This window comes from Panthera leo, chromosome E2 (genome assembly GCF_018350215.1).
Source record: "Panthera leo isolate Ple1 chromosome E2, P.leo_Ple1_pat1.1, whole genome shotgun sequence".
Lineage (NCBI taxonomy): Eukaryota > Metazoa > Chordata > Mammalia > Carnivora > Felidae > Panthera > Panthera leo.
Genome location: NC_056693.1, coordinates 60,264,737 through 60,288,430, shown reverse-complemented (window position 1 = coordinate 60,288,430; position 23,694 = coordinate 60,264,737). Strand labels below are relative to the sequence as shown.

Sequence of the window (23,694 nt, the reverse complement as noted above, 5' to 3'; positions counted from 1 at the left end):
ACACGAGCCTCGAGCTTCGAGTAGCAGGCTGGCTGGCGGAACCCTGAAAGGCAAGCCCCGTCCGCGAACCCCGTCTCTGCGCCCACCGCCACTGCCACCGCGGCCAGACCCCAGCGAGCACGCTCTCCCACGGCAGGTGTGACCGAGCAGAGCGCTGCTATGACGCCGCCTGGGCGCCAGAGCCGGCTCCGATCGCGGTGACCCGAGCCCACGCTGCGGTGGCTGCTCAGGAGAGAGCTGCCTGCGTCCGCCCCTCCAAGGGGAGCACGACAAAGCCGACCGTCCCCCGGGAAGAGGTGCGGGGGGATGTTGTGAGAGCCCCGAAGCCTTTCAACCGCACGCACTTCTCTACCAGACCAGTAACAGGACGTGTCGGAGAAGGAACAAGGCCATTTACGACGAAACGCGTCACACCTGCCGAGTTCCTGGACTCTGGTGACAATTTCATGGGTCTTCCTGGCCGCTGGGAGACCGGGAGGAGGGTGGGAAGAGGCAGACCGCTGGGGCTCCAGGGGTTCGGAGCACAGCTCTAGAAACGCAGAGCTCAGAGGAAGCCACACAGAGGTGAGCCCTCCCCGGGCACCCGGCTCTGGCAGGGCATTTCCTTCACGGCGCAGAAAACCCAGGAAAGCCCCTGCAGAGCTTCTGACACGATCTCGGGAAGGCCATTCCGAGCCGAGGACGGGGAGAGGGAGGCACGGCACCCCGAGGCCTGAGGGAAGAGCGCGAGGCTCCCACGGCTGGGGACAGCTTCACTGTCCCTCAGAAGGGAAGGAGGGATGGGTCCTTACGCTGTCTCTCGGACATCCCTCGTGATGCGGTAATTCCAATCCCGGAAAACTTCATTTTCCTTGTCAAACTCCCGTTCGTCTTCGCCGATGGTCACCGTAAACCTTTTCTCTTCAAAATCGGGCTCCTGTTCTTTTCGAATGGTTGCTTTTTTTAAAACCTACCGTCGTAAGAAGGAAGAAGTCAACGCTAGTCGCTGTCAGGAAAGGCGGACCCACAGCGCCCCAGCCAGGGCAGCGGGAGCGGCCGAGGGACTCCAGGCCCAGGCACACCATCTCTGCACCAGCAGGACGGGCCCGCCAGGCGGTGCCACGGAGCTGTCTCACCTTCTGGAAAGGAGTAACAGAGCCGGCCACCTCCTGAGCCAGGGAGCCCCAGATACTCGCTCGTGATGGGGCCCAAGCATGGAGAGAAAGTGGTTCCAGGGCTGGTGGGGGGCGGGGGGTGGCGGGCTCCGTGCTGAGCCAGGCAGGGGAATGGTTTCGTTTTATCCTGTCACCTCACTGGAGAGAAAGTGAAGTGAGGGCCTGGAAAGCAAGTCTGGTGGCGACAGATCACAAGCCTGACGGCCAGGGCCACGGGACAGCCTGGAGGGAGGGCGCAGGCAGGCACAGTGGCCGTCTCGGGAAGGGACGGGCCTGCACACGCACAGGCCATGGCTCCAGGAGGCCGGGGGCCGCAGCACCAGCTGCGGTGCGGTGTGACGCCACCCGAGCCCCGGGAAGACAGCGCGCCTGGGCCTTGGACAGACCAACGGAGCTCTCTTAACTCTTAGGAAACCGCTCCCTCACTTCAAGGACTTCACTGAGTTTCCAGTCACTGTCTCTGAATCAAAGCAACGCTACTCGTGCTCAAGAATTTTCCTCAGGCCCTCTAGTTACCTCCTTCGCGTGCCGGAGTCCTCGTTCCCAGGCACTCTCCGTGGGGGGCTCTGGAGGGGGTGGAGGCAAAATTTCATCAACTACGGGCCCACCCTATTAAGAAACAAGAAGGGAAAAGTTGAGAAAGCAAGCCAAACTTCAAAATCTATAAAGAGACGGGAGCAAGAACACCAGCTAGAAGGTTATCGGCCGCACGCCCCTGGCACTCCAAGCCTCAGTGTGGCCCCTGACCTGCTGCCCTGAGCCTAGGGTTGCCTCCTCACAGAGACACGGAAGCATCTGGAAGGCGACCCAGTGACCGTGACGTCACAGAAGTGCCTTTTACACAAGGTGTACCGATGGGTTGTAAGCAGAAGGTTCGGAGAGCTTAGCTGTCCCATCCGTTAGCAATGAAAGAAAGAGAGGCGTTCACGCACCCAGGGGTTGGCAGGCATCAGCGGGTGAGGTCCAAGAGGTGGGGCACCATTAGGCGGGAAAGGTTCGGCTTTGGTGATTAAGGAATAGTTGCCCTTGTCGTTGACTCCGGGGTGTATAAACCTACAGTTCATTCCCCACGTGCAGTTCCCTGTGGAGACAAAAGCCAGGTCAGAAAGGGGAGCCAATCGGAGCACACGAGGTCAGCTTCCTGCCCGCTTTGCCCACAGCGGCTCCAGGAGCGGCAGCTTCACCGGGGGCCCGTGCGGTGCCAAGGCCGCCCTCGCCACCCCACAGGCTGTGCGAACCCGAGTCCGAATGGGCCCGGAGTCAGGCAGCGGTGGTGGCGGGGTCGGGCTCAGAGTTGGGCTGCCTGGGCTCACCCTTCACGCCTGAACCGAGCACGGCAAAGACCCCCCACCCCGTGCCTCCACCTTCACGCACGCACGCACGCACGCATGCGCGTGGTTCCTGGCAGGCAGGCCTGGACCGGGCCCCGGGCTAAGGAGCTTCCTGAGAGCAGCACTTCCTGAGTGTTCCCGAAAGGGACTTAGGTTATGCGGTGGAGGAAACGTGGCCCCTGTTCCTAAGTGACTGTGTGAGTAGTTCATTTCCCCCTAAAAATAGAGAAAGTCCAAGAGCTTCCCAATCACAGGTGGCCCTGGGTTTCCTGCTTGGACGACACTGCACCCCCAGAAAGGCTCAGAGGTATGCAAGGAGGACCCTGATTTATTCTGACTCAAAAAACCACGCATACTGAAACAGCCATCACGGAGAAGCATCGAAGGATGCTTCCAGAATTCTGCCAGTCAGTCTCCGGGTGTCTGTACCAGCTCGGGACGTCTGCGTTTCTCCCACCAAAGCCTCCCACATACCATTTCAGGACATTTCTGGACTTAAAAAATGTATTAAAGAGAAAACACACAGACAACCCTAATAATCTGGGTGCTTATAAAAAATATCTTTTAGAATTACTTGGTGACAGAACACCAAGATCATTCAAGGAAACTGCCTGATTTTCCAGAGCAGAAGGCAAGAAGCCGACGTTTCAATTTAACCAGTAAGTGAATCACTTTTTAAAATATTAATTTTGGGGGGCGCCTGGCTGGCTCAGTCAGTGGAGCATGCAACTCTTGATCTCAGGGTCATGAGTTCGAGCCCCATGTTGGGTATAAAGAGGATGTTGAAAAATTAAAAAAATAAAATAAAAATGTAATTTTTTGAACAGGTAGTATCTACACAAGCTCAAAAATAAATATAGCATACAGTATCTAAATGATTTAAAAATGTTTTCAACAGTTTAACACGTAGTTAAAATTTAAACCATCTTTCAATATATATTCACTTTTTAAAAAATGTTTACTTATTTTGAGAGAGAGAGATAGAGAGAGAGGGAGAGGGAGAGAATCCCAGGCAGGGTTCCACACTGTCAGCACAGAGCGGGACATGGGGCTCGATCCCACAGACTGTGAGATCATGACCTGAGTGGAACTCAAGTATCAGATGCTTAACTGACTGAGCCGCCCAGGCGCCCCCCCTGTATATTCACTCCTAAATGTGATACTCCATTTAAATGTTTCTGTTGACAAAACATAGTTTTCCTCGTATAAATTACAGAGAACTAGTTGTTTGATATTCAGAAAAAAGCTAAATTTACCTTTTAAACATCATGAATATTTTAACTTGCATTAAAACTTAACTAACGTATTGATCTGAGTTAAATGCGAAATAAAGTATGCTTAAAATTACTTCTCTGGAAATGTGAAAATGACTTTTAAAATTGTTTTTTAAAATATTTTTGAGAGAGACGAGCGAGCATGTGTGAGCAAACATGAGTGGGGGGAGGGGCAGAGAGAGGGGGACAGAGGGTCTGAAGCAGGCTCTGCACTGAGAGCACAGAGCCCGAGGTGGATCTTGAACTCACGAACCTCGAGACCATGACATGAGCCGAAGTCAGACGTTTAACCGGCCGAGCCGCCCGGGCTGCCCATTTAAAATTCTTAATTTTTTTTTAATGTTTATTTTTATTTTTGAGAGAGACAGAGACAGAATGCGAGTGGGTTAGGGGCAGAGAAAGGGGGAGACACAGGATCAGAAGCAGGCTCCAGGCTCCGAGCTGTCAGCACACAGCCCGACATGGGGCTTCAACTCACGAACTGTGAGATCGTGACCTGAGCCGAAGTCGGACGCTCAACCGACTGAGCCAGCCACCCAGGCACCCCTAAAATTCACACAGAAGTCAGAGTTTGGGAAATATCATACTACAGGGGGCTCAAAATCCCAGAGTCTCAGAGAGGTTTAAAGAACAGACTATGTAGTCCTGTATGTAAATAAAGAATTCCAAATGCTATCAAGTTCTCTGCCTTTTAAGCCTGTGAGAACTCACACGGCATTCCTCGCCGCCGTGTAGTTAGACTAGCGGATAACACAGGGTTTTCCTGCAGAAACTTTCCGAGCGCAGAAAAGTATCGATATAGGTGCCAGCTTTTCTATGACTTTTTAAACCTAAAATATGTAACTGGGTGGTGGAGAAATAGGTTTGTTAATCTGGGGGTTTTTTTCTTTCTTTCTTTTTTTTTGTATTTAAAGTATTTCCAAAAGAAAATCAAAAACGTCTCCCGAGCCTACTGACAAAACAGACCTTTCACTACGGCCACAGGCAGGGGGAGAAAAGAGGGAGGAGACATCAGACGGGAGCACGAGGGACAAGAGCAGCAGCGGGTGGCCCCCGGGTCTCCGGCAGGTGACAGGAGCCCGTCCTCCTGGACCCTCTGCTCCGGGGCGGGCGGAGACCCTTGCCGGCCACCAGAGGCGAAGAGAAGGCTGCTCCGGGCGGAGACAGGGGAGGCCTACCCGCACCACCGGGACGGGTGCCCAAGGAGGGTGGTGTGGGTCGGCACACCCACGGAAGAGGGCGGCAGAAGCTGTGTGCTCCCGCTGGCCTTTGTACTCTAAGATTCTATCTTCAAGTCGCCTCTACACCCAACATGGGACTCGAACGCAAAACCCCAAGATCAAGAGTCGCACGCTCCACCGACGGAGCCAACCACTCACTAGCCTTTTTAAGAGTGAATTTTTGTGTAGAAAAAAGCCTGGAACGAAGCACCCCGAATTGTCGGATGGTAGAAAGACTTCTATCTTTTACTGTCCTGACTCTGTCAGTATACAACGCTTTCGTAATTTAAGAAAGTATTTTGTAGGGGCGAGCCCCCAAGAGACTCCGCACGGGTGGCGTGGCACCTGCCTGGGACTCTCTCTCTACCCTTCTCCCACTTGTGCTCTCTCAAAATAAAGAAATGAACTTAAAAAAAAAACCCAGCATTTTGTTTAGGCGAAAATATTCTCTAGAAACTGGAAGAATAAATCTTGTTTTAAAACCCCACAGCCTTCTACTTCTAAAAGAAACTTCACAAACAGAATTCGTGTGGACTGTGACTCTGGACGAATACACGGGCTGACAATTGTGGGAGGACCCTGGCCAGAAGGAAACAAGGAAAGTGGAAGCCGGGTCACGGCGTCAGGACGAGGGCGTGAGTTTCTTCACGATGGTTTACACAGGGCTTTGAAGGCACAGACGACGTTTTAGTTCTTAACTGAAAAGCAAATGTATGAAATCAAAGTAACGTATACACAAAACATATGCAAACGCTCTGAAAGTTAGCGCCACCTCCAGGCCTCCAGGGCCTCCTACCAGAGCCAGTCACCAGTTTACTGGGGGAGGACCAACCAACCAATCAATCCACGGTGTAGCCGTCCCCACTTTTTCCTGGTCATTTATACACTTGGTGTTGAGCCTTGCTTTTTTTTTCCCCGAATAACAGAGCTACAAAGAAGGAACCTGCGTGTTCAATCCCACCAAACCCACGATCGGCGAAACAGACACAAATCTGCAGAAATCAAAGAAACTAAACCCCGAGACGAGAGGAAACCAGAGCCACGTCTCCCAGGCCAGGGCCCTGCTGGCCACAACCACACACCTGACCAAGGAGGAATCCACTTCTCCCGCAGTGTGAAACGTCCGAAGACAGCATCGTGTCTGTGGGCACACGTGTGAGCGTGTATGTGTGGTGGGCCCAGAAACACAAGCAGATTTTTCAATTTCTGACTGTCAGTCTGACCGGTGTCAGTACAAGGCAGTGCTGGTATCATTTCTAGAGGCCGCACTCACTGTATCTGCAAAGTGTCCTGCTACTTTGTTATTTCTGAGTAAGACAGCGGCCTTAGTCACTGGTCCCATTTCCTGTTAGCCTGAATAACTCAGAATAGAAAATAAACACAGGGATCACAAGGACAGAGAAGTTTAAAGCGCTTCATGGTTTTAAAAAAAATCCCACTGAAAGGGGTGCCTGGGTGGCTCGGTCAGTTGAGAGTCCAACTTCGGCTCAGGTCATGATCTCGCAGTTCGCGGGTTCGAGCCCCACATCGGGCTCTGTGCTGACAGCTCGGAGCCTGGAGCCTGCTTCGGGCTTGTGTTTCCCCCTCTCTCTGCCCCTCCCCTGCTTGCGCTCCCTCTCTCTCAAGGATACATATTAAACAAAAAGTTTTTAAAAATTACCACTGAAAGGAGGACAAAATATGTAAACATCTAATAACATGAAGGACAAACCCAAGACCTACAAACGTGTATTCTAACGGGCATGGAATCCAACGAACCATTGCGTGCAAGCTTTTAACGACAGAACACAAAGAACTCGGGAGGACTTTCCCCTCTTATTTCACACACACCCGGTCACCTCCAGCGGTATTCTGGGATATTTTGGCTCTCCTGAGGAATGCTTTCCTTCCGGTAACTGAAGTAATTGACCTACTCTCTGGGCTGCTGCTTCTTAAATAACGTAGATTTGAAACCAGTGGTTCTTGGACTTACGGATCTTAGGGCCTCAGAGAGTCACAGATGGGTTTCATCCATTGGCATTTACTATAGAAATTAAAACTGAAAAAAATGTAAAAACCTAATATATGGCAAGTGTCACCTACGTTAACAATACGTTCACAGAGATGTGTTATAAAAAATAACTGTGGGGCGCCTGGGTGGCTCAGTCGGTTGAGCGTCCGACTTCAGCTCAGGTCATGATCTCATACTCTGTGAGTTTGAGTCCCGCGTCAGGCTCTGTGCTGACAGCTCAGAGCTTGGAGCCTGCTTCAGATTCTGTGTCTCCCCCTCTCTCTGCCCCTCCCCTGCTCATGCTCTGTCTCTGTCTCAAAAATAAATAAAAAAAATTAAAAAAAAAAACCTCTATTTCAAAAACACTGCTATGAGCGTTATTTTTCTTTCTGCAAACCTCTTTTTTATGTTTGTTTATTTTGAGAGAGAGAGAGAGAGAGAGAGAGAGGGACAGGGGAAGGGAGGGAGGAAGGGACGGAAGAGGGGTGGAGGGAAGGGAGACAGAGGATCCCCAACAGGCTTCATGCCGTCAGCATACAGTCCGACTCGGGGCGCCGACTCCAAGCCGTGAGATCCCAACGGGAGCCGAAATCGAGAGTCGGAAGCCTGACCGACGGAGCCTCTCAGGCACCCTCCTTTTCGCAGACCGCTTGAACCCTGCCATTAAACGGAAGGCAGCCTGTCCCCCGACGGCTTCTGCGTTCACCCTGCCATGCGGTGTCGCTGTGGTTGGAGCAGGTGAAGAAAACGCAGCCTCGGGGGGCGATGCAGCCGGATGAGGGAGGGGACTCAGCAGGCTTCGAAGAGACCCTCGCGCCCTCGACACTACACCGACCCGGTCCGGCGAAGGCTTCTCGCCGCCAGCCGCCGTGCGGGGGTCCGTCACCCTCTCGCCGAGCACCTCCAACTGTTCTGCTCGCGCCCACTGGTCTATCTCGACCCGTGAGCGGACCTTCTGCCCAGACGGGAGTCGGTGACATCACGCGACGGTCGCTAAACGCCGCGGCTGGAGGTTCGGGCTCTCCCAAACTCTGATCTCCGCTTGAGAGCCCGGGAGCCCAAACCTCATCATTAGCGACGGACGTCGCCAGCCGCTGTCTGTCAGCCGCTGTCCGGGGAGCGGCAGGCTCTGCTCATTTCCGGGCCACCGTGGCCGGTCCCCGCGGGGACGCCGGCTGGCCCAGCCCACGGCGCGAACCTCGCGCGCCCTCCCTGGGGATGACGTCCGCGCCTCACTGCGGCAGAGGGGCTCCGTGAGTACTTCCCAGATCGTCTTGCCGAATGTGCGAAAGACCAGCGCTGCGGGCCGCGGGTCTTCCGGGGTGATGGAGACGTTCCCGGACTGGACTGTGTGACAGCCACACAACTTGGTAAATTAAAAAAAAAAAAAAAATCACTGAATTGCATGCTTAGAACAGGCAAATTTTCTGGCACGGAAATTAAGGTGTTTTTTTTCTTTTGTTTTTTAAAGACCTGTACTTGAGCGTAAAAGAATTCTCACTGCTCTATCACAGACACCATTAAATGAAATTGCTATTGTCACTCCGAGTCCACGGGGCCGGCACCTGCCTGCTCGTAATCTCAGCATCACAAAAGTCGTTCTGACCTGGAAGAGAGTCTGAAGAAATGCTAGGGGTTCACAGGCCGCAGTTTAAGACCTGCTGCTGCTTTAAACAGAACGGAGAGTGGCGCCTGGGTGGCTCGGTCGGTGGGGCGTCCGACTTCGGCCCGGGTCACGATCTCGCAGTCCGTGGCTTCGAGCCCCGCGTCGGGCTCTGTGCAGACAGCTGGGAGCCTGGAGCCTGCTTCGGACTCGGTGTCTCCCTCTCTCTCTGCCCCTCCCCGGCTCATGCTCTGTCTCACTCTCTCAAGAATAACATTAAAAAAAAAAAATTTAAACATAAAGGAGAATGCAGAGATTCCAAAGTGGGCAACAGACACCTCTTCCAGGAGGGGATCCTCCTTGAACGGCCAATAAGCACACGAAGAGATGCTCACGTCACCCGGGACCGTGGGAATGGAAATCAGAAGCACACCCACTGGGATTCTCTCTCTCTCAAGAAGTCAGAAAACACCAAGCGTAGGGGAGGAGGATGTGGCTGCCGGGGGCCCAACGTGGCGGGGCTGCCCCGAAACACAGCGAGGAGGCGCCTCAAGGAACGGAAAGTAAAGCCACCGCACGACCCAGCAAGCCTGCCGTACACACCCCCAGAATCTCCAAGCGGGGTCTCGAAGAAACATCTGCATCGTTCACAGCAGCCGGACAGTGAAAGATCCCCGGTCCGCTGTCGGACGAGTAGGTGCACGCGCAGCGGAGGACGAATCGCGGGAAGAAAGGAGAGTCTGACACGCGCTAAAACACGGGGGGGCCTCGAGGACGCTGACACGTGAGGTGAGACAGTCACATAAAGACAACTATCGCACCGTTCTACTGATGTGGGGCACCGGGAGGAGTCGCGTTCACAGACGGCAGGAGGGTGGTCGCCAGGGCTGGGGGAGGGAGGAATGGGAGGTTATCGTTTAATGGCTACAGAGCTTCCCTCGTACAAGATGAAGAATTTCAGAGATGATGGAGGCGATGGCCCCGATGTGAATGTACTCGACACCACAGAACCCTACACTTAAAAAGAGTTACGATGGGGGGGCCCCTGGGGGGCTCTGTCGGCTGAGCGTCCGACTTCGCCTCAGGTCATGATCTCACGGTTCACGAGTTCGAGCCCCGTATCGGGCTCTGTGCTGACAGCTTGGAGCCTGGGGCCTGCTTCCGATTCCGTGTCTCCCTCTCTCTGCCCCTCCCCCACTCAGGCTCTGTCTCTGTCTCTCTCAAAAAAAAAAACTTAAAAAGTTTAAATAGCTACAGGGGCGCCTGGGTGGTTCAGTCAGTTGAGCATCCGACTTCAGCTCAGGTCGTGATCTCATACTCTGTGAGTTCGAGCTCCGCATCGGGCTCCGTGCTGACAGCTCACAGCCTGGAGCCCGCTTCAGATTCTGTGCCTCCCCCCTCTCTGCCCCTCCCCTGCTCATGCTTTGTCTCAAAAAAAAATAAATAAAAATAAGAATAAAAATAAGAATAAAAATAAAAATAGTTACAATGGTAAATTTCACATGAGGTGCATTTTCTCAAATTGTGGGGGGCGGGGGGAGGGGGGCAGGGAAGAAAAGGAGAGGGAGAAAGAACAGGAAGGAGCAGAGACCAGGAGGCCTGTCCCACAGAATGGGCTGGGCGCTATTGATCGCTGGCCCAATCAGAAACCCAACGTAGGACATGGTTTCAAGAAAATGTTATTTCCATCACTGTAGGGGGAGCTTCCCATCTCGATGACTTAACACAAACACACCAGAGGTAGAAACCTGTCGTAAACAAAGTACTGGTGCTTAAAGATGTTTCAACCTATATTCCTGTGTCTTCTTGCCAATGGTCACAGATATCAAGGTACCCATTTGGGCAATGAATGATTAATCCGGGGGTATCTTTTAAGAGAACTATAACTAACAAACTTTTCAGGAAGAAACCTCACATTAAGATATAACTTGCATGCCGTGTAATGTCCCATCTAAAGCGAACAATTTCGCGGGTTTCAGCACATACGTGCAAGGTTGTCCAACCATCATCCTAGAAGGAAACCCTGCGCTCATTAGCCATCGCCCCCACTGCCCGTAGCCACTCCCCCTCCCTCCAGGCTCCTCAGTGTAGACAACGGCTAATCCAGTTCCCGCCTCCGTGGATTATCCTGGACAGTTTGCACACGAGGAGGCCTTTCGTGTCTGGCATCTTTCGCTCGGCATGACGTCCTCACGGTTCATCCACGCCGTGGTCCCACTACTCCACTCTTCCTGTGGCCGAGTAATATTCCACCGTCAGACGGACCACGCTGTCTGACCATTTATGAGCTGACAGACACGGGCGCTGTGTGCGCTCGTGGGCCGTTTCGAACACTGCCATTACGACCATTTGCGCACAAGTTTTTGGGTGGACGTACGTTTTCATCTCTCTCGGGTGGAGATCTAGAAGCAGAATCGACGGGGTCACGGATGGTCCTACACGCTCGTGTCCTCAGGAGGCGCCAGACTGTCTTCCAGCAGGTGCCCCAGGTCACGTCCCCACCAGCAGGGTGTGAAGGTCCCCTTTCTCCCCATCTTCGTCAAAAGCGACAAACGCTGTTTTATTTTTAAAGTGACTCCTCCTGCTCCTGAAGGGAACTTACACGATTTGTCTCAATGGAACACCAAGCTTATAAAATTGCAGGTAAGCAAAAACATTTTCACCCAAAAACTTGCTCAAAAAAAAAGCGAGAGATGTTTTTCGGCACGCCCAAAGAATCAACCGTTTCTTCCTACGCTGTATCCCATTTCTCCGCAGTCACTCAACAATCCAGGGGGAAAGGTAAATGTATACTCAAAAACCGAGGCTGAGACAAGTTACTGACTCTGCCCAGCCAAGTTGCCGAGAAGGCCGGGTGCCACTTAGCCTCAGATTTCTCTGCAGAGAGCCCTGCCGCTGGCCTTGGGCTCTGAAACCCAAGCTGAGCATTCTGGAGGGACCTCCCTCCCACTGACATGTGGCCCTGGAGTCATCTGCGGAGATGGTGCCCTGTGCGTGCCACGAGGTACCTCTGAGGATGCTCATCCGCGGTCCCAACACGGGACCCACTCCGTCGGTCTGTGTGCTTCTGTCGCTAAACTCCGGAAACGACCTCAGGGCTGGGACCCCCGGGAGCACCTGGACCGGAGCCTCCGCGGCGCGGACGGACGGTGCCGCCTCCTGACGTGGAAGCCCGCGGCTAGTCCCGACGGGCCGGGCCGGCCAGGCTTCTGAACGATTCCACAGCGGTGCCAACCGGAAATGACTGCGTTCGCATCTACGTTTGTGCGTAAGTGCATCTCCCCGTGAGGAGTTTCGGCGGGCTGACACCATTTACTCCCACGTAATTATGGAAAAGAGGTCTTCTGCTCAAAATTTTCTGAAATATTGATATTTCAAATACTAAAACTTGTAAAGAACTGTTAAGAATTTACTTTCTAAAACATACCACACACTCATCTGTGTCCTTAGGGTGACTCTGCTGTCCACGAGACAACCGCCAGCCACCCTCCTGAGGACAGAGCACGTGCTGTGCAAAGGACCCATCACGGGCATGTCTAACTCACGAGTCCAAGTATCTCCACTTGGCAGAAGCAACACGCACGTGGGGCGCCTGGGGGGCTCAGTCGGTTAAACGGGCTCAGGTCATAATCTCGCGGTTCGTGAGTCTGAGCCCCGAGTGCCGTGCTGGGCTCCGTGCTGACAGTTCAGAGACTGCTTGGGCTTCTCTCTCTGCCCCTCGCTCTGCCCCTCCCCGACCTGCTCTCTCTCTCTCTCTCTCAAAATCAAGAAACTTAAACAAAACAAAACAAAACTGTGCAGGTAAACGGCACAGGCTAGGAGCCCACACCCCGAGGAGTGAGCCGACCCGGGCCCCAAGCACCCTCTGCGTCACGTCACCCTGGGGGGTCTAGGCAGAGGGTCCTCCGAGGACCAGTCAAGTGCAGAGCCTGTCCTCTCGGCAAGATGGGACTCCACCGTGCCCCTCCTGTCCCACCCCCCACCGCTGCCCCCCCGCGATCCGCAAAGGTCCCGGGAGCCTCATCGAGCGCCACTAAGAACTGGGATCCACAACCGCTCTCTGCCCCTCAGAGCCTCCCCCTTCCTTCTGGCTGCACATCAGCATTCTGGATCCAGGAGAAAGAAGTCTGGCCTCCGGAGCAGAGAGGGAAAACCGTATACTCTGTACCTTTAACCTGGCCTCTGAGTGGTATGGAATGTGATATTGGTGGAAGAGGAGTGGACAACGCTGTCCCAACATCTGGAAAAGAAGTACAGGAAGCTCTTGTGAAATTCAGAGCAGACGCGCGGGCCGGGCCAGCGAGCAGGGCGCCCAGGGCCAGCGAGGCTAAGACGAAGACAGACACCTTCCTACCTGTCCGAGGAGAAGGCGGAGTTACAAGGAATAGGCCCAAACTACCGCCGCGTGGCCGCGAGACCCTTACGGACTGGGGTTCTCGCGGCCGTTCCAGGTCACCCATGGTGTTAGTCTGTGACCTGTCACAGCCACGTGGCTTGCACCACTCACCTTCCGGGAGGGAGCGACCTTGCTGCACTCAGAGGCTATCTCTTTGCTATTTGGAAATCCATTCCAAATGAAGGATGTACTTGGATACGTTTAGCAAACAAGCAGCAACTTTCCGTACAGAGGTAGGGCCCCTGGTGCCCGGGGCGTCTGCCTTAGGACAAGGACTACTCATAAACGGCATGGTCACAGCTCTGCTGTCACGGAGGGAGGGCCTGGAGCCACAAAGTGGAAACGGCCAGGCTGGCCCCTCCAAGTCAGTCAAAGGAGGCAAGGACCAGCAAAGGACGGTGCCACCCTGCCACGGTCACGGTCTGGCCCCAAGAACAGCCCTGCACAGGCTTCTGGGCACTGGGCAGGGCTGAGCCACCACCACAGTCCCAGGAAAAGCCAAGACCACACAAGGCCCCACAGACAATTACCTTTCATGAAGAATCGGCAGGTGGGACGCGGCCTCACCTTCCTGTCACTGGGGTCCTTTACTTCGCCCTCCTCCAGATCGTCATCCTGAAACAGAGGACAACGGGACTTAAAAGGCAGTCACCTTAACGAGAGAGGGGAGGTGGAGGGCGTCCACCAACAGGCACGGCTTCCCCAGACCGGAAAGGGTATTTTCACGAGACTGGTGTCTTGGCCACTTGGCAATTCGGGTCAGTTTTCCAAACCTCGATGGGGATACGCCAGAGCTCGTCTACAAGGTCGAGGCGTGACACAAAACACCAAGTAAAAACGCTCCGTGAAGCACGTAATGCTCAGTACAAAGCAGGCTTCTCTGTTTTCCCTCCGGCAGCAATGCTGGGCAGAAAACCGTTACACTTCACACTTTTAGAATTCTGTGCATTTAAATGGTATTTATAAGCCAAAATATTTTGTTCTTAAAACTCAAAACCAACGTCCTCTAATTTAAGAGTCTAGGGGTGGGGAGGAGGGAGGTCAGGCTCAGACCCAGAACCTTGCCTTCTCAGGCCAGAGCTCCTACCTTGGCTGCCAAGCATTGGTGTAATGTGGGAGCTTTACAAACACCAAAGCCTGGGTGGGTTTCACCCCCAGGAATTCCAAAGAACAGCCATGACCTGGACTACTGCTCTGAGCCCTGTCCAGCCTCCGCTATCCCAGGGCCTCGGTCACCACGGACCTGCAGACACTCCCCTGTGCCCCTCAGTTGAGACGCCATCCCCAGGGGTCACCCCCAGCCCCAAAGCGGGTATGCAGGTGCCCGCCCTGCTGACATCTTTGGTGGGAGGTCCAGGATGGAGCTCCTCACTGCCCCCCCCCCCCCCCCCCCCGTCCTGGCCTGTCCTAGCCTGTCCTACGCTGGCTGGGCCCGTCCTGCCTGTCCTGGCCCATCCTACCCTGTCCTAGCCTGTCCTACCTGTCCTGGCCTGTCTTAGCCCACTCTACCCTGTCCTGGCCCGTCCTGGCCCAACCTAGCCAGTCCTACCCTGTCCTGGCCTGTCCTAGCCCGTCCTAGCCTGTTCTGGCCTGTCCTAGCCCGTCCTAGCCTGTCCTGGACTGACCTAGCCCGTCCTACCCTGTCCAGGATGCTCTAGGACAGTCAACCCAAGGGGTCACACAGGGCAGGGCACGGGGATCACCAAAGCGTCTCCCCCCTCATCCAAAGTGCCGCCTGGTCTGGGAGCCACTTCCCCACTGGTGCCCCACTCCCTCCCGACTCCCCACGGGCCCTCCTGGCAGTGACCTTTCAGAAGCCAGCCCGCATTCTTCTTCCTTCTCCACCGCCACTAACCCACTAACACGCGGCTCACCTCATTTTCAGAGGGTGGATTAGTTTCCTGCCTCAGGACCTCCCCACCCCGGCTCCTTTCACCACAGGTCCTCACAGCATGGGTCACGGCCGCCACGGTCCCGCCTGACTGAACAGGGGTTCAGACCAGGCAGGACTGTGACACCGGTCCAAGCACAGTGTTGGGCTTATAGCAAATGGTCAGCAAACATTTGTTGAATGAAAAATACTAAGGTCAAACCCTGGATTTAGGATGGCTTATCTTTAAAGCGTAAATATTTGTATAACTTCTGCCTGAAAAATATTTACTTATTAAAAAAGCATTTTATGGGGCACCTGGGTGGCTCAGTGGGTTATGCATCTGACCGTTGATGTTGGCTCGGGCTGCGATCTCACGGTCATGGGATCAAGCCCTGCGTTGGGCTCTGTGCTGACAGTGCAGAGCCTGCTTGGGCTTCTCTCTCTCTGCCCCTCCCCCACTCGCTCAAAACAAATAAACGTTAAAAACAATAAAAGTAAAAAAGCATTTTATAGTGAAAAGAACAAATGCCTGAAAGTTATATCCCTTAAGAGCCAACAGAATGATTTCTTTCTTTTAAAAGATTAAATAATTGGGGTGCCTGGGTGGCGCAGTCGGTTAAGCGTCTGACTTCGGCTCAGGTCATGATCTCACAGTTCGTGAGTTGGAGCCCCGCGTCGGGCTCTGGGCTGACAGCTCAGAGCCTGGAGCCTGCTTCCGATTCTGTGTCTCCCTCTCTCTGCCCTTCCCCTGCTCGCGACCTTTCTCTGTCTCTCTCTCTCAAAAATAAATGTTTAAAAAATAGATAAATAAAAGATTAAATAATTTATTCAAGAATTTTTTTTAGATCTCCAGAACATATTCACATTCTAAGTGGAAGTCCATACCCGTTAAGCACCACCTCCCCACGTCCAACCGCAGGAGGATTTCCTAGGTCTCAAGATGTGTTTGCTTCCTGTGGCATCATGGAACACCTCTCTCCTCTGGTCCTTTAGAATCTTTTTTTTTTTTTTAAGATAATTCCCCATTTATTTTTGAGGAGGCGGGGCAGAGAAGAGGAGAAAGAAAGGGTATCCCAAGGGGGTTCCACACGGTCAGCACGGAGCCCAACGCGGGGCTTGATCCCACGAAGCACGAACCTCGAGATCACCACCGAGTTGAAATCAAGTCAGATGTTCAACGACTGAGCCCCCTGGTGTCCCGGGCACCTTCTCTTTACAACTGCTCTCACGCCGATGGCTGCTAGACTAACACCTCAGGTGCTATTTGCTCAAATCGAGGGCAGATTCTTCTTTCTCATTAGGAAAACAAAACTCTTCTGAAAGGTTACACCCCATTCAAGTCCTCCTGCTTTATTTGGAAATCAAGGCCCAGGGGTTGAGCTGAGGAGCCCAGGAGGTGGCCCTGCATGGGTCAGGGCTCCCAGTAAGGGCACTGGATCAGATTTAAAGAGGTATTTCTGCAAAGCTGCTACTTTCGATACTTGCCAGAGCAGGGAGGAGACCGGCCCGCCCATCTTAAGACTGGCGAGCGGTCACGTGAGCCGTGTTCTGTGCGGCTGCCAAGAAGGCTCAGGGCTAAGAACGCTCGAACCACACGTAAGGCGCACACGACGCAACGTCGACCCAAAGAACACAAGACAGCATCTACCTACTGGCTGCCGCCGTCTAGTCCCCACACCCACTAGGAAGGAGACAGAGGGCTTCCCTGTCATGTGCTGGACGTATGGTCTCTTCTCTAATTATAAAACAAACAAGAACGATGAATAGACCACTCAGCGATATAATACCGTGAATTTTTTTCTTTTTTAAGTTTACTTATTTTGAGAGAGAAAGAGTGGGCGAGGGGCAGAGAGAGAGAGAGAGAGAGAGAGAGAGCGAATATCCCAAGCAGGCTCCAAGCTGTCAGCACAGAGCCTGACGTAGGGCCCGAACTCACAAACTGTGAGATCATGACCTGAGCTGAAATCAAGAGCCAGACGCTCAACCAACGGAGCCACCCAGGCACCCCAACAGCTGAAATTTCAACTAACCATTCATTTATTTAGTACGATGGCTTTTCAAGTGATGGTTAATTAAAATGACTTCAACTGTGCAGTCTCATGCAAACACAGGTCAAGAACGACGTCTCTGCAGCCAAATCCACACCACTCAGTCGTCTGCGGCTGTCACATCACGTGTGTCTTTCAGACCTCCTGGTCACAGGGCCACAAGCTGACACAGCGGAGAGCAGAGGACAAGGAGAGGCCCTAGGGGTCCGGCCAGAAACAACCTGCTGGGTGCACACCTGGGACACCACCCGTGAGGCTCTCGGCGACCCCCACCCGGGACAGACTAACAGCCCCACGTGGAACTCAGGGGGTGGGCAAGGTTCTCTGGAGTTTTCAGAACTGAGGGACACCAGGCTGCTCGTGTTTCCTTACCAGTGCCCGCTCAGGGCAACACACACACAGGGCACACTGCACTTTACCGGCGTTACAAAATAGGACTGCGGGGGGAGACTGGACTTGAATCCCGGCAGTGTGACCACGGACACAGGCCCCACTCGAGCCGGACTGTCTGTCCTCCACAGAACAGGCTGCTCCGTGCCAGGCGCTGCGCTCACGGTGCTCCGTGTGGTGCCTCACAGAAAACCTGAGCAGTGAGCGCTCAAGAGTGGTCATGATTTTAGCGGAAAACTACCTCGGAGGCGATATGCCAAATAGGACCATGTACGGGCCGCCTGGGGGGCTCAGGGGGGTAAGTATGCGACTTCGGCGCAGGTCATGATCTCTGGTTCATGAGCCCGAGCCCCACGTCGGGCTCTGTGCTGACAGCTGGGAGCCCGGAGCCTGCTTTGGATTCTGTGTCTCCTTCTCTCTCTGCCCCTCCCCGCTTGTACTCTGTCTCTCTCTCAAAAATAAACATTAAAAAAATTAAAAAAAAAGACCTTCATCTAAGAAAAAGAATAAACATCAGAAAAACCCCTGACCGTGTAGACAACGGTAGCATAGTTTGACATCTCCGTGCAGGTCTTTATCTTGCTTTAATAAAAACAAAACAGAACAACAAACCAACGCCTGCATATTATCTACACAAGAAGCCACTTCCGCCACAGCGGCCCCTGCACTAAGGCAGGTGAGTGGGCACCACGTGACGGCACCATGGGGGGGGGGGGGGGGGCGGGCACGGACACCGTGCCAGAGGTGCTGCATCTGTAAGATGGGGGTGACGATCCTGGTCTATGACCCCTTACCCAACACCCCTGGGGCCAGATGTGGTCTAGGAATTCAGAAGAGTTTGGTTTTAGAAGGCGATATAGCAGGGGTCAGAACAGCACCCCGGAACGGATGCGGTCATCCTTCTGGGGGGGGGGGGTGCACGACCAGCCACACGAGGGGTAAACACAGGATCACAAAGAGCCTCGCATCGTGTCGGGCAAGGTCTGCCACCAGATGAGCAAGGAAACCTGTCCACTCTCAGAGCTCCCGGACTCCCAGGCTCAGGGTAAGGACTGGGGCCTGCACTCTCTATGTGCCTGATCTGGTGTGGACTCTCCTCAAATGCGGGGCAGGCAGCTGCTTCCTGGGCTTCCGCGAGGCCACGCAGCAGAGGAGAGCGGGGCCCCTGCAGAGTGAAAACCCTGAGCCACCAGAGGGAGACCTTTCGTAGGAGATACTATGTATCTAGATATAAAAGGAACAGGTAGATTTAAACGGGAGAAAATATAAAATACCACCTGCCAAGAAAACACTTCCAAGGATTTTTGTACGTGTGGGGGCCCGAGAGGAGCGCCGTGGACTGTCCACTGGGGACGGGACATGGCTGCTGTCCCGCGGTCTGAAGGGCCACACTGCCAGCGTGAGAGCGATCGACAAAAGCAGGTTTGGAACAAAACACACAGCCCACCCTTTTCCACATGGATGACACCAAATTCTATTAACCAAATGGCAGGTAAGATACAAACCCAGAATCAAATACATGAGCAGAAGGAAGGACGGACACACCCGCGAGGGGAGGACTTGCCGGGAAAGGCAAATCGAAGACCCACAAATCTGAGTGCTCCTCGAACCCTGATGGAAGGAATGGCCACGGCCAGACTCGGCAGGTGCAGGAGGAAGGAACCTCACACAGAGGGGTCCATTTCTGCGGGCTCCACCCACTCTTTCGAGAGACGCCCAGGCAGAGACAGAGCCACAGGTAGGGCCGGGGTTAAGTGTGGCTTCCAGAGCAAGTGAGAGACTGCTGATTCAACACGAAATAAGGCTCCCCAGGGACTGGCCATCGGGGACCCTCAGCCTCCACTCCACAAACAAGCCAGGGTGCCCGTGTGCAAAATCCCACCCCTCCCACAGGAGCAAAGCAGCATTTCCAGAAACATATCTGCATCTGAAAGGTATTTTGGGAGCACACCAAACACATATAAAGGTAATTCAAGATCTTGGGCACAAATTGTGTGGTTTAGGCAAAAGAAGTTTAAGGGCTTACTCCTCCGCATATCAAGTCACGAGTCCCAGTGACTGGACATCTAAGAGAGGAGAAAAGGCAGGACGAGGCATCACGAAGACGAGAAAGCACTTGGATTGTAGACTCTCCCACTCAGCTGTTCTGGCAACTCAAGGCCAGGAGGGCTGCAGGGAGGAGGTGGCAGGTGTGCGGGAGGGGCCTCTGGACAGGGAGACTGCAGGGTACGGGGACCCTTGGGGGTGACGGCGAATGCAGATTCTCGAGGTAGAAGCCAAACCACGCATCTCCCGCTCACAAAACATCCAGGTGGTTCACTTGTGATATGAGAGGGTTTGTAAGCAATGGGGAAAAACACCCCTCTGGGATGGATGCTTTCCGTGAGGCCAGAGGCGACTTTGCAAGGGTTGACTAAAGGGGACCAAGCCAAAGGACCAGCGAAGGCAGGCTGGGACCAAGACACGAGCAGGAGGAGGAGGCCAGGAGCAGCTGCTCCCAGACAGGCCGACGCTCGTCCACACCGGGTCCTACCAACTGGGCTCAGGCAGGGCTGGTCACCGACACCCAGTACAGGAGCCGCCCCGTGCGAATGGCTCTCCGGGGCAGACCTTCCTTCTGCCCGCTGCCACTATACATTTCAATGGCACGTACCCCAAAGTAACGGGGGTTTCACCTCTCTGCTCAGAAGGCAGTTAGGGGCTGCCCACAACAGGCCAGTTCTGGCGAGACACAGACGAGCCGACCAGGCAGCTTCTGGACTCAGGGGACGTGTATTTCCGGAGGCGGGGGAGGGGGAACGACCCCGTAAATTCAGACTGTGCAAATACAACGAAGTCCTCAGCCAGGGATAACGGTCGGGGGAGGAGGCAGAGCCCACAGAGAGGAAGCGACACTTAAGCTGCCAGTTACAGGGCGGGGCGCAGCCGGACACGGACAAGGGCAGGAACCCAGCAGAGGTGCTCGAAGAGGCCGCGTGTGCTCCTGTCACCATTCACTGGGCCTGCCCTCCGCTTGCGGAGGTCTGTCTCCAAGCGGGGCACGAGTCCTGCTCTGCCCCGTCACGTCCCTGCGGCGCGGTGACCCAGAGGCACCATCCGTGGTGTGGGAAGGACACGGCTTCCGCATGGCCGAACAAAGCCATCGCCCGGTCTCCTCAGCCGCGCCGTTTCCACCTAGGCTGGGGCCCCTCGTGGGAGGGTGTGTGGAGGGCAAGCCAGCCAGCCGGCCAACCTCAGGATCTCCAGGGGCAAGAAAGCCAAATTGGGCTTTTATTCCACGTGCTTTTTCTAGGGCAACCAGCCAACCTCCAGACGACGGGCATTTTCCAGGGCTGCCTCGGTTCAACCCAAGGTCCCGCACCACCACATCTAAGTGCAGCCGGCAAGCCCACTGGTGCGATGACACCACGGCCGTCCGGGACCCGCAGGGAGACACTTGGCCCATATGATCATGGAAAGGTAGGAAAGGAGCTGAACCTCCCCCTAAGACTCGTTCAACAGTTGAGGCAGGAAGAACTCGCAACTGGCCCTCTCTGAGTGGGGAATGGGCCGCCAAGGCCCCCCGGGCCACGCCTGGTAATCAGCCCCTCCCTCGTCATCTTCTCAGGACAGAACAAAGACGGGGCTTTTCGCTCTGCAACACTGACAACCACACCCACAGGCGCCTCGGCCAAGAACTTCATCTTCTGCCTAAAATTTCACCCAAATGGATTAACTCGGGTTTCAAGACCTCTCTTCCCTTGGACGGGCCTGTGGCAGAGGTACGTCTTCCAAAACCGGAAAGGCAGCATGGCTGGGAAACCCAAGGACGCCTGCATAACCATACCCTGACAATACCCTTTAAGTAAAGCCAAGGTTATTAGCAGAGCTGCAAGAAATGAGCTAAAATTCGGAGCTTGTAACCACATACGTCGCGTCCCCACCAAGTTCTGTTCTTACGAGCCTTAGATAAGCAATGTTTAAAACCAGGCACGACCACGGCCTACCAGCACAGGTGAAGACAGAATGGGCACCTAAGGAGGTGTGGTGCTTACCGCGGACTAGGTTAGGTATTTAAGCAGCAACCTTTTCCCTCCTCCAACCCAGAACATTTCTGACAGATCCCACACACCTTCCCCTGTAATGACTCCCAGACAAGCAGCGTCGCCTCCCCTGGGGTACCTCCCCCCACCCACCCCGTTATTTCAATGTGCTCTGTGCCTCTCTCGACTCCTTTGAGTAAAAGCATTACTCGGTAGGACTTCAGGCTCTTTCTCCCCAAAACTCAACTTTTTAAAGATCATGATTACAAAAGACACAAGAACATGCTGTGGGAAAAAGACAGTCTCTTCAACAAATGGTGATGGGAAAACTGGACAGTGACATGCAAAGGGAAACAGGGCCACTTTCTTACACCACAGACCAAACAAACTCAAAACAGATGAGAGACCTAAATGTGAGACCTGAACCCACAGAAACCCTAGAAGACAGCACAGGCAGCAATTTCTGTGACATTGGCCATAGGACCATTTTTCTACATGTGTCTTCTAAGGGAAACAAAAGCAAAAATAAACTATTGGGACGACATCAAAATAAAAAGCTTCTGCACACCGAAGAGAACAATCAACAAAACTAAAAGGCACCCTACGCAATGGGAAAAGACATTTGCAAATGACGTATTGGATAAAGGGCCGGTATCCAAAATCTGTAAAGAACTTACAGGGATGTCTGTCCTAGTAGGAAGAGGGTGTGTGACTCTTGATCTCAGGGCCGTGAGCTCAAGCCCCACATGGGGTGTGCAGATTACTTAAATAAATAAAATTTATGGGGCGCCTGGGTGGCTCAGTCGGTTGAGCGCCCACCTCTTGGTTTTGGCTCAGGTCGTGATCTCACGGTCACAGAGATGGGCTCCGCACCAGGCATGGTGCCCGCCTGGGATTCTCCCTTGCTGGCACGCGCACACACTCTCTCTCTCTCTCTCTCAAAACACAAATAAAACAAAACAACTTAAAAAACTCAACACCAAGAAAATAATCCATTGAAGAAATGGGCAGAAGACACGAACAGACACTTATCCAAAGAAGACATCCAGGTGGCTCACAGACACATGAAAAGATGCTCAACATCACTCACGTCAAGGAAATACAAATGAAAACCACACTGAGATACCACCTCACACCTGTCAGGATGGCTAACGTCAACAACACAAGAAACAACAGGTGTGGGCGAGGATGTGGATAAATGGGAACCCTCTTGCTCAGATGGTGGGAACGTAAACTGGTGCAGCCGCTCTGGAGAACGGCGTGCAGTTTCCTCAAACAGTTAAAACCAGGTCTAACTCCCCTACAGCCCAGTAATCCCACTACTAAGTACCTACCCTCAAAATACGAAAACACTCATTCAAAGGGGTACGTGCACCCCATGTTTATCGCGGCATATTTACGATAAACTGTGTAGGCAGCTCTAGTGCCCATCGACTGATGAATGGATAAAGGAGATGGGGTGTAATACACGATGGAATACCATTCAGCCACCAAAGAGTGAAACCTTGCCATTTGCAACAATGTGGATGGAACTAGAGTGTATTATGCTGAGATAAGTCAGAGAAAGACAAACACCATATGATCTCGCTCGTATGTGGAATTTAAGAAACAAAACAAAAGAGCAAAGGGACGGGGGTGCTGATGGTTCCGGGGGGAGGAGGGCTGGAGATGGGGAAACGGGCGATGGGGATCAAGGAGGCGCGTGGCGTGCCGAGCACCGGGTGATGTAGGGAAATGCTGGATGACTGTACTGAACACTGAAACTAACACCACGCTGCATGTTCACCAACTGGAACTTAAAGAAAAAACTTAAAGAGAGAGACAGATCACGATTAAAGTCCTTTCAGCAGGATTATGCATCATGAAAACCCAGCCTATCCGTGTCTGAGATAATATGTCAGCAATACCTTCCCCATAACCTGAAAGTCAAATTATTTAAATAAATTCTAACCAAGTGTGATGGCTTGATCAAAAGCTGGCGTGTTCGGATGCACCTGTTATCCATTCCTAAGGGCCCCTTCAGGGACACTTCCAGCCGGGACCCTCAGAGGATGGGCTGGGGGGCAAAGATAAAAAGGCCTGAAAGAACAGACAAAACTGGAAGGAAGCTTCTGGAGCCCACCAGTCTCAAGAACCTAACAGGAACTGAAAATCCACAATGGTTTTAGTTGAATGTGAACTCAAATATTATTTAAAGATAGCAGAGAGAGAAACGACGTCTTGTCACACAAACCTAGAACTCAAGGAAACAATCGGGGCCAGGCGTCTGTCTGCCCTCCCACCAAAGCAGCAGACGGTGGCGGGGGGGTGGCGTCCACAGGACTTGTGCCAGCTGCTGACCGGCAGGCCCAAGCTCTCTGGGCCTAGCCTGGTCCTCTTCGGGTCTGGCACTC

General features: G+C 53.5%; 1 protein-coding gene across 4 annotated transcripts in view; it reads right to left on the bottom strand.

Annotated features, from left to right (window-relative positions):
* ZC3H18 (zinc finger CCCH-type containing 18) overlaps positions 1 to 23,694 on the bottom strand; it is a 59,301-nt gene that overhangs the window by 27,728 nt on the left and 7,879 nt on the right. For 3 of the 4 annotated variants that reach the window (XM_042917990.1, XM_042917988.1, XM_042917987.1), the window contains 5 exons: positions 13,499 to 13,583; positions 12,741 to 12,812; positions 2,087 to 2,235; positions 1,671 to 1,763; positions 792 to 949 (listed from right to left, as the gene is read on the bottom strand). In XM_042917990.1, coding sequence (XP_042773924.1) covers positions 792 to 949; positions 1,671 to 1,763; positions 2,087 to 2,235; positions 12,741 to 12,812; positions 13,499 to 13,583 — 557 coding nt within the window. The remainder of the gene's footprint in view (positions 1 to 791; positions 950 to 1,670; positions 1,764 to 2,086; positions 2,236 to 12,740; positions 12,813 to 13,498; positions 13,584 to 23,694) is intronic. The other variant, XM_042917991.1, reaches the window with a different exon arrangement.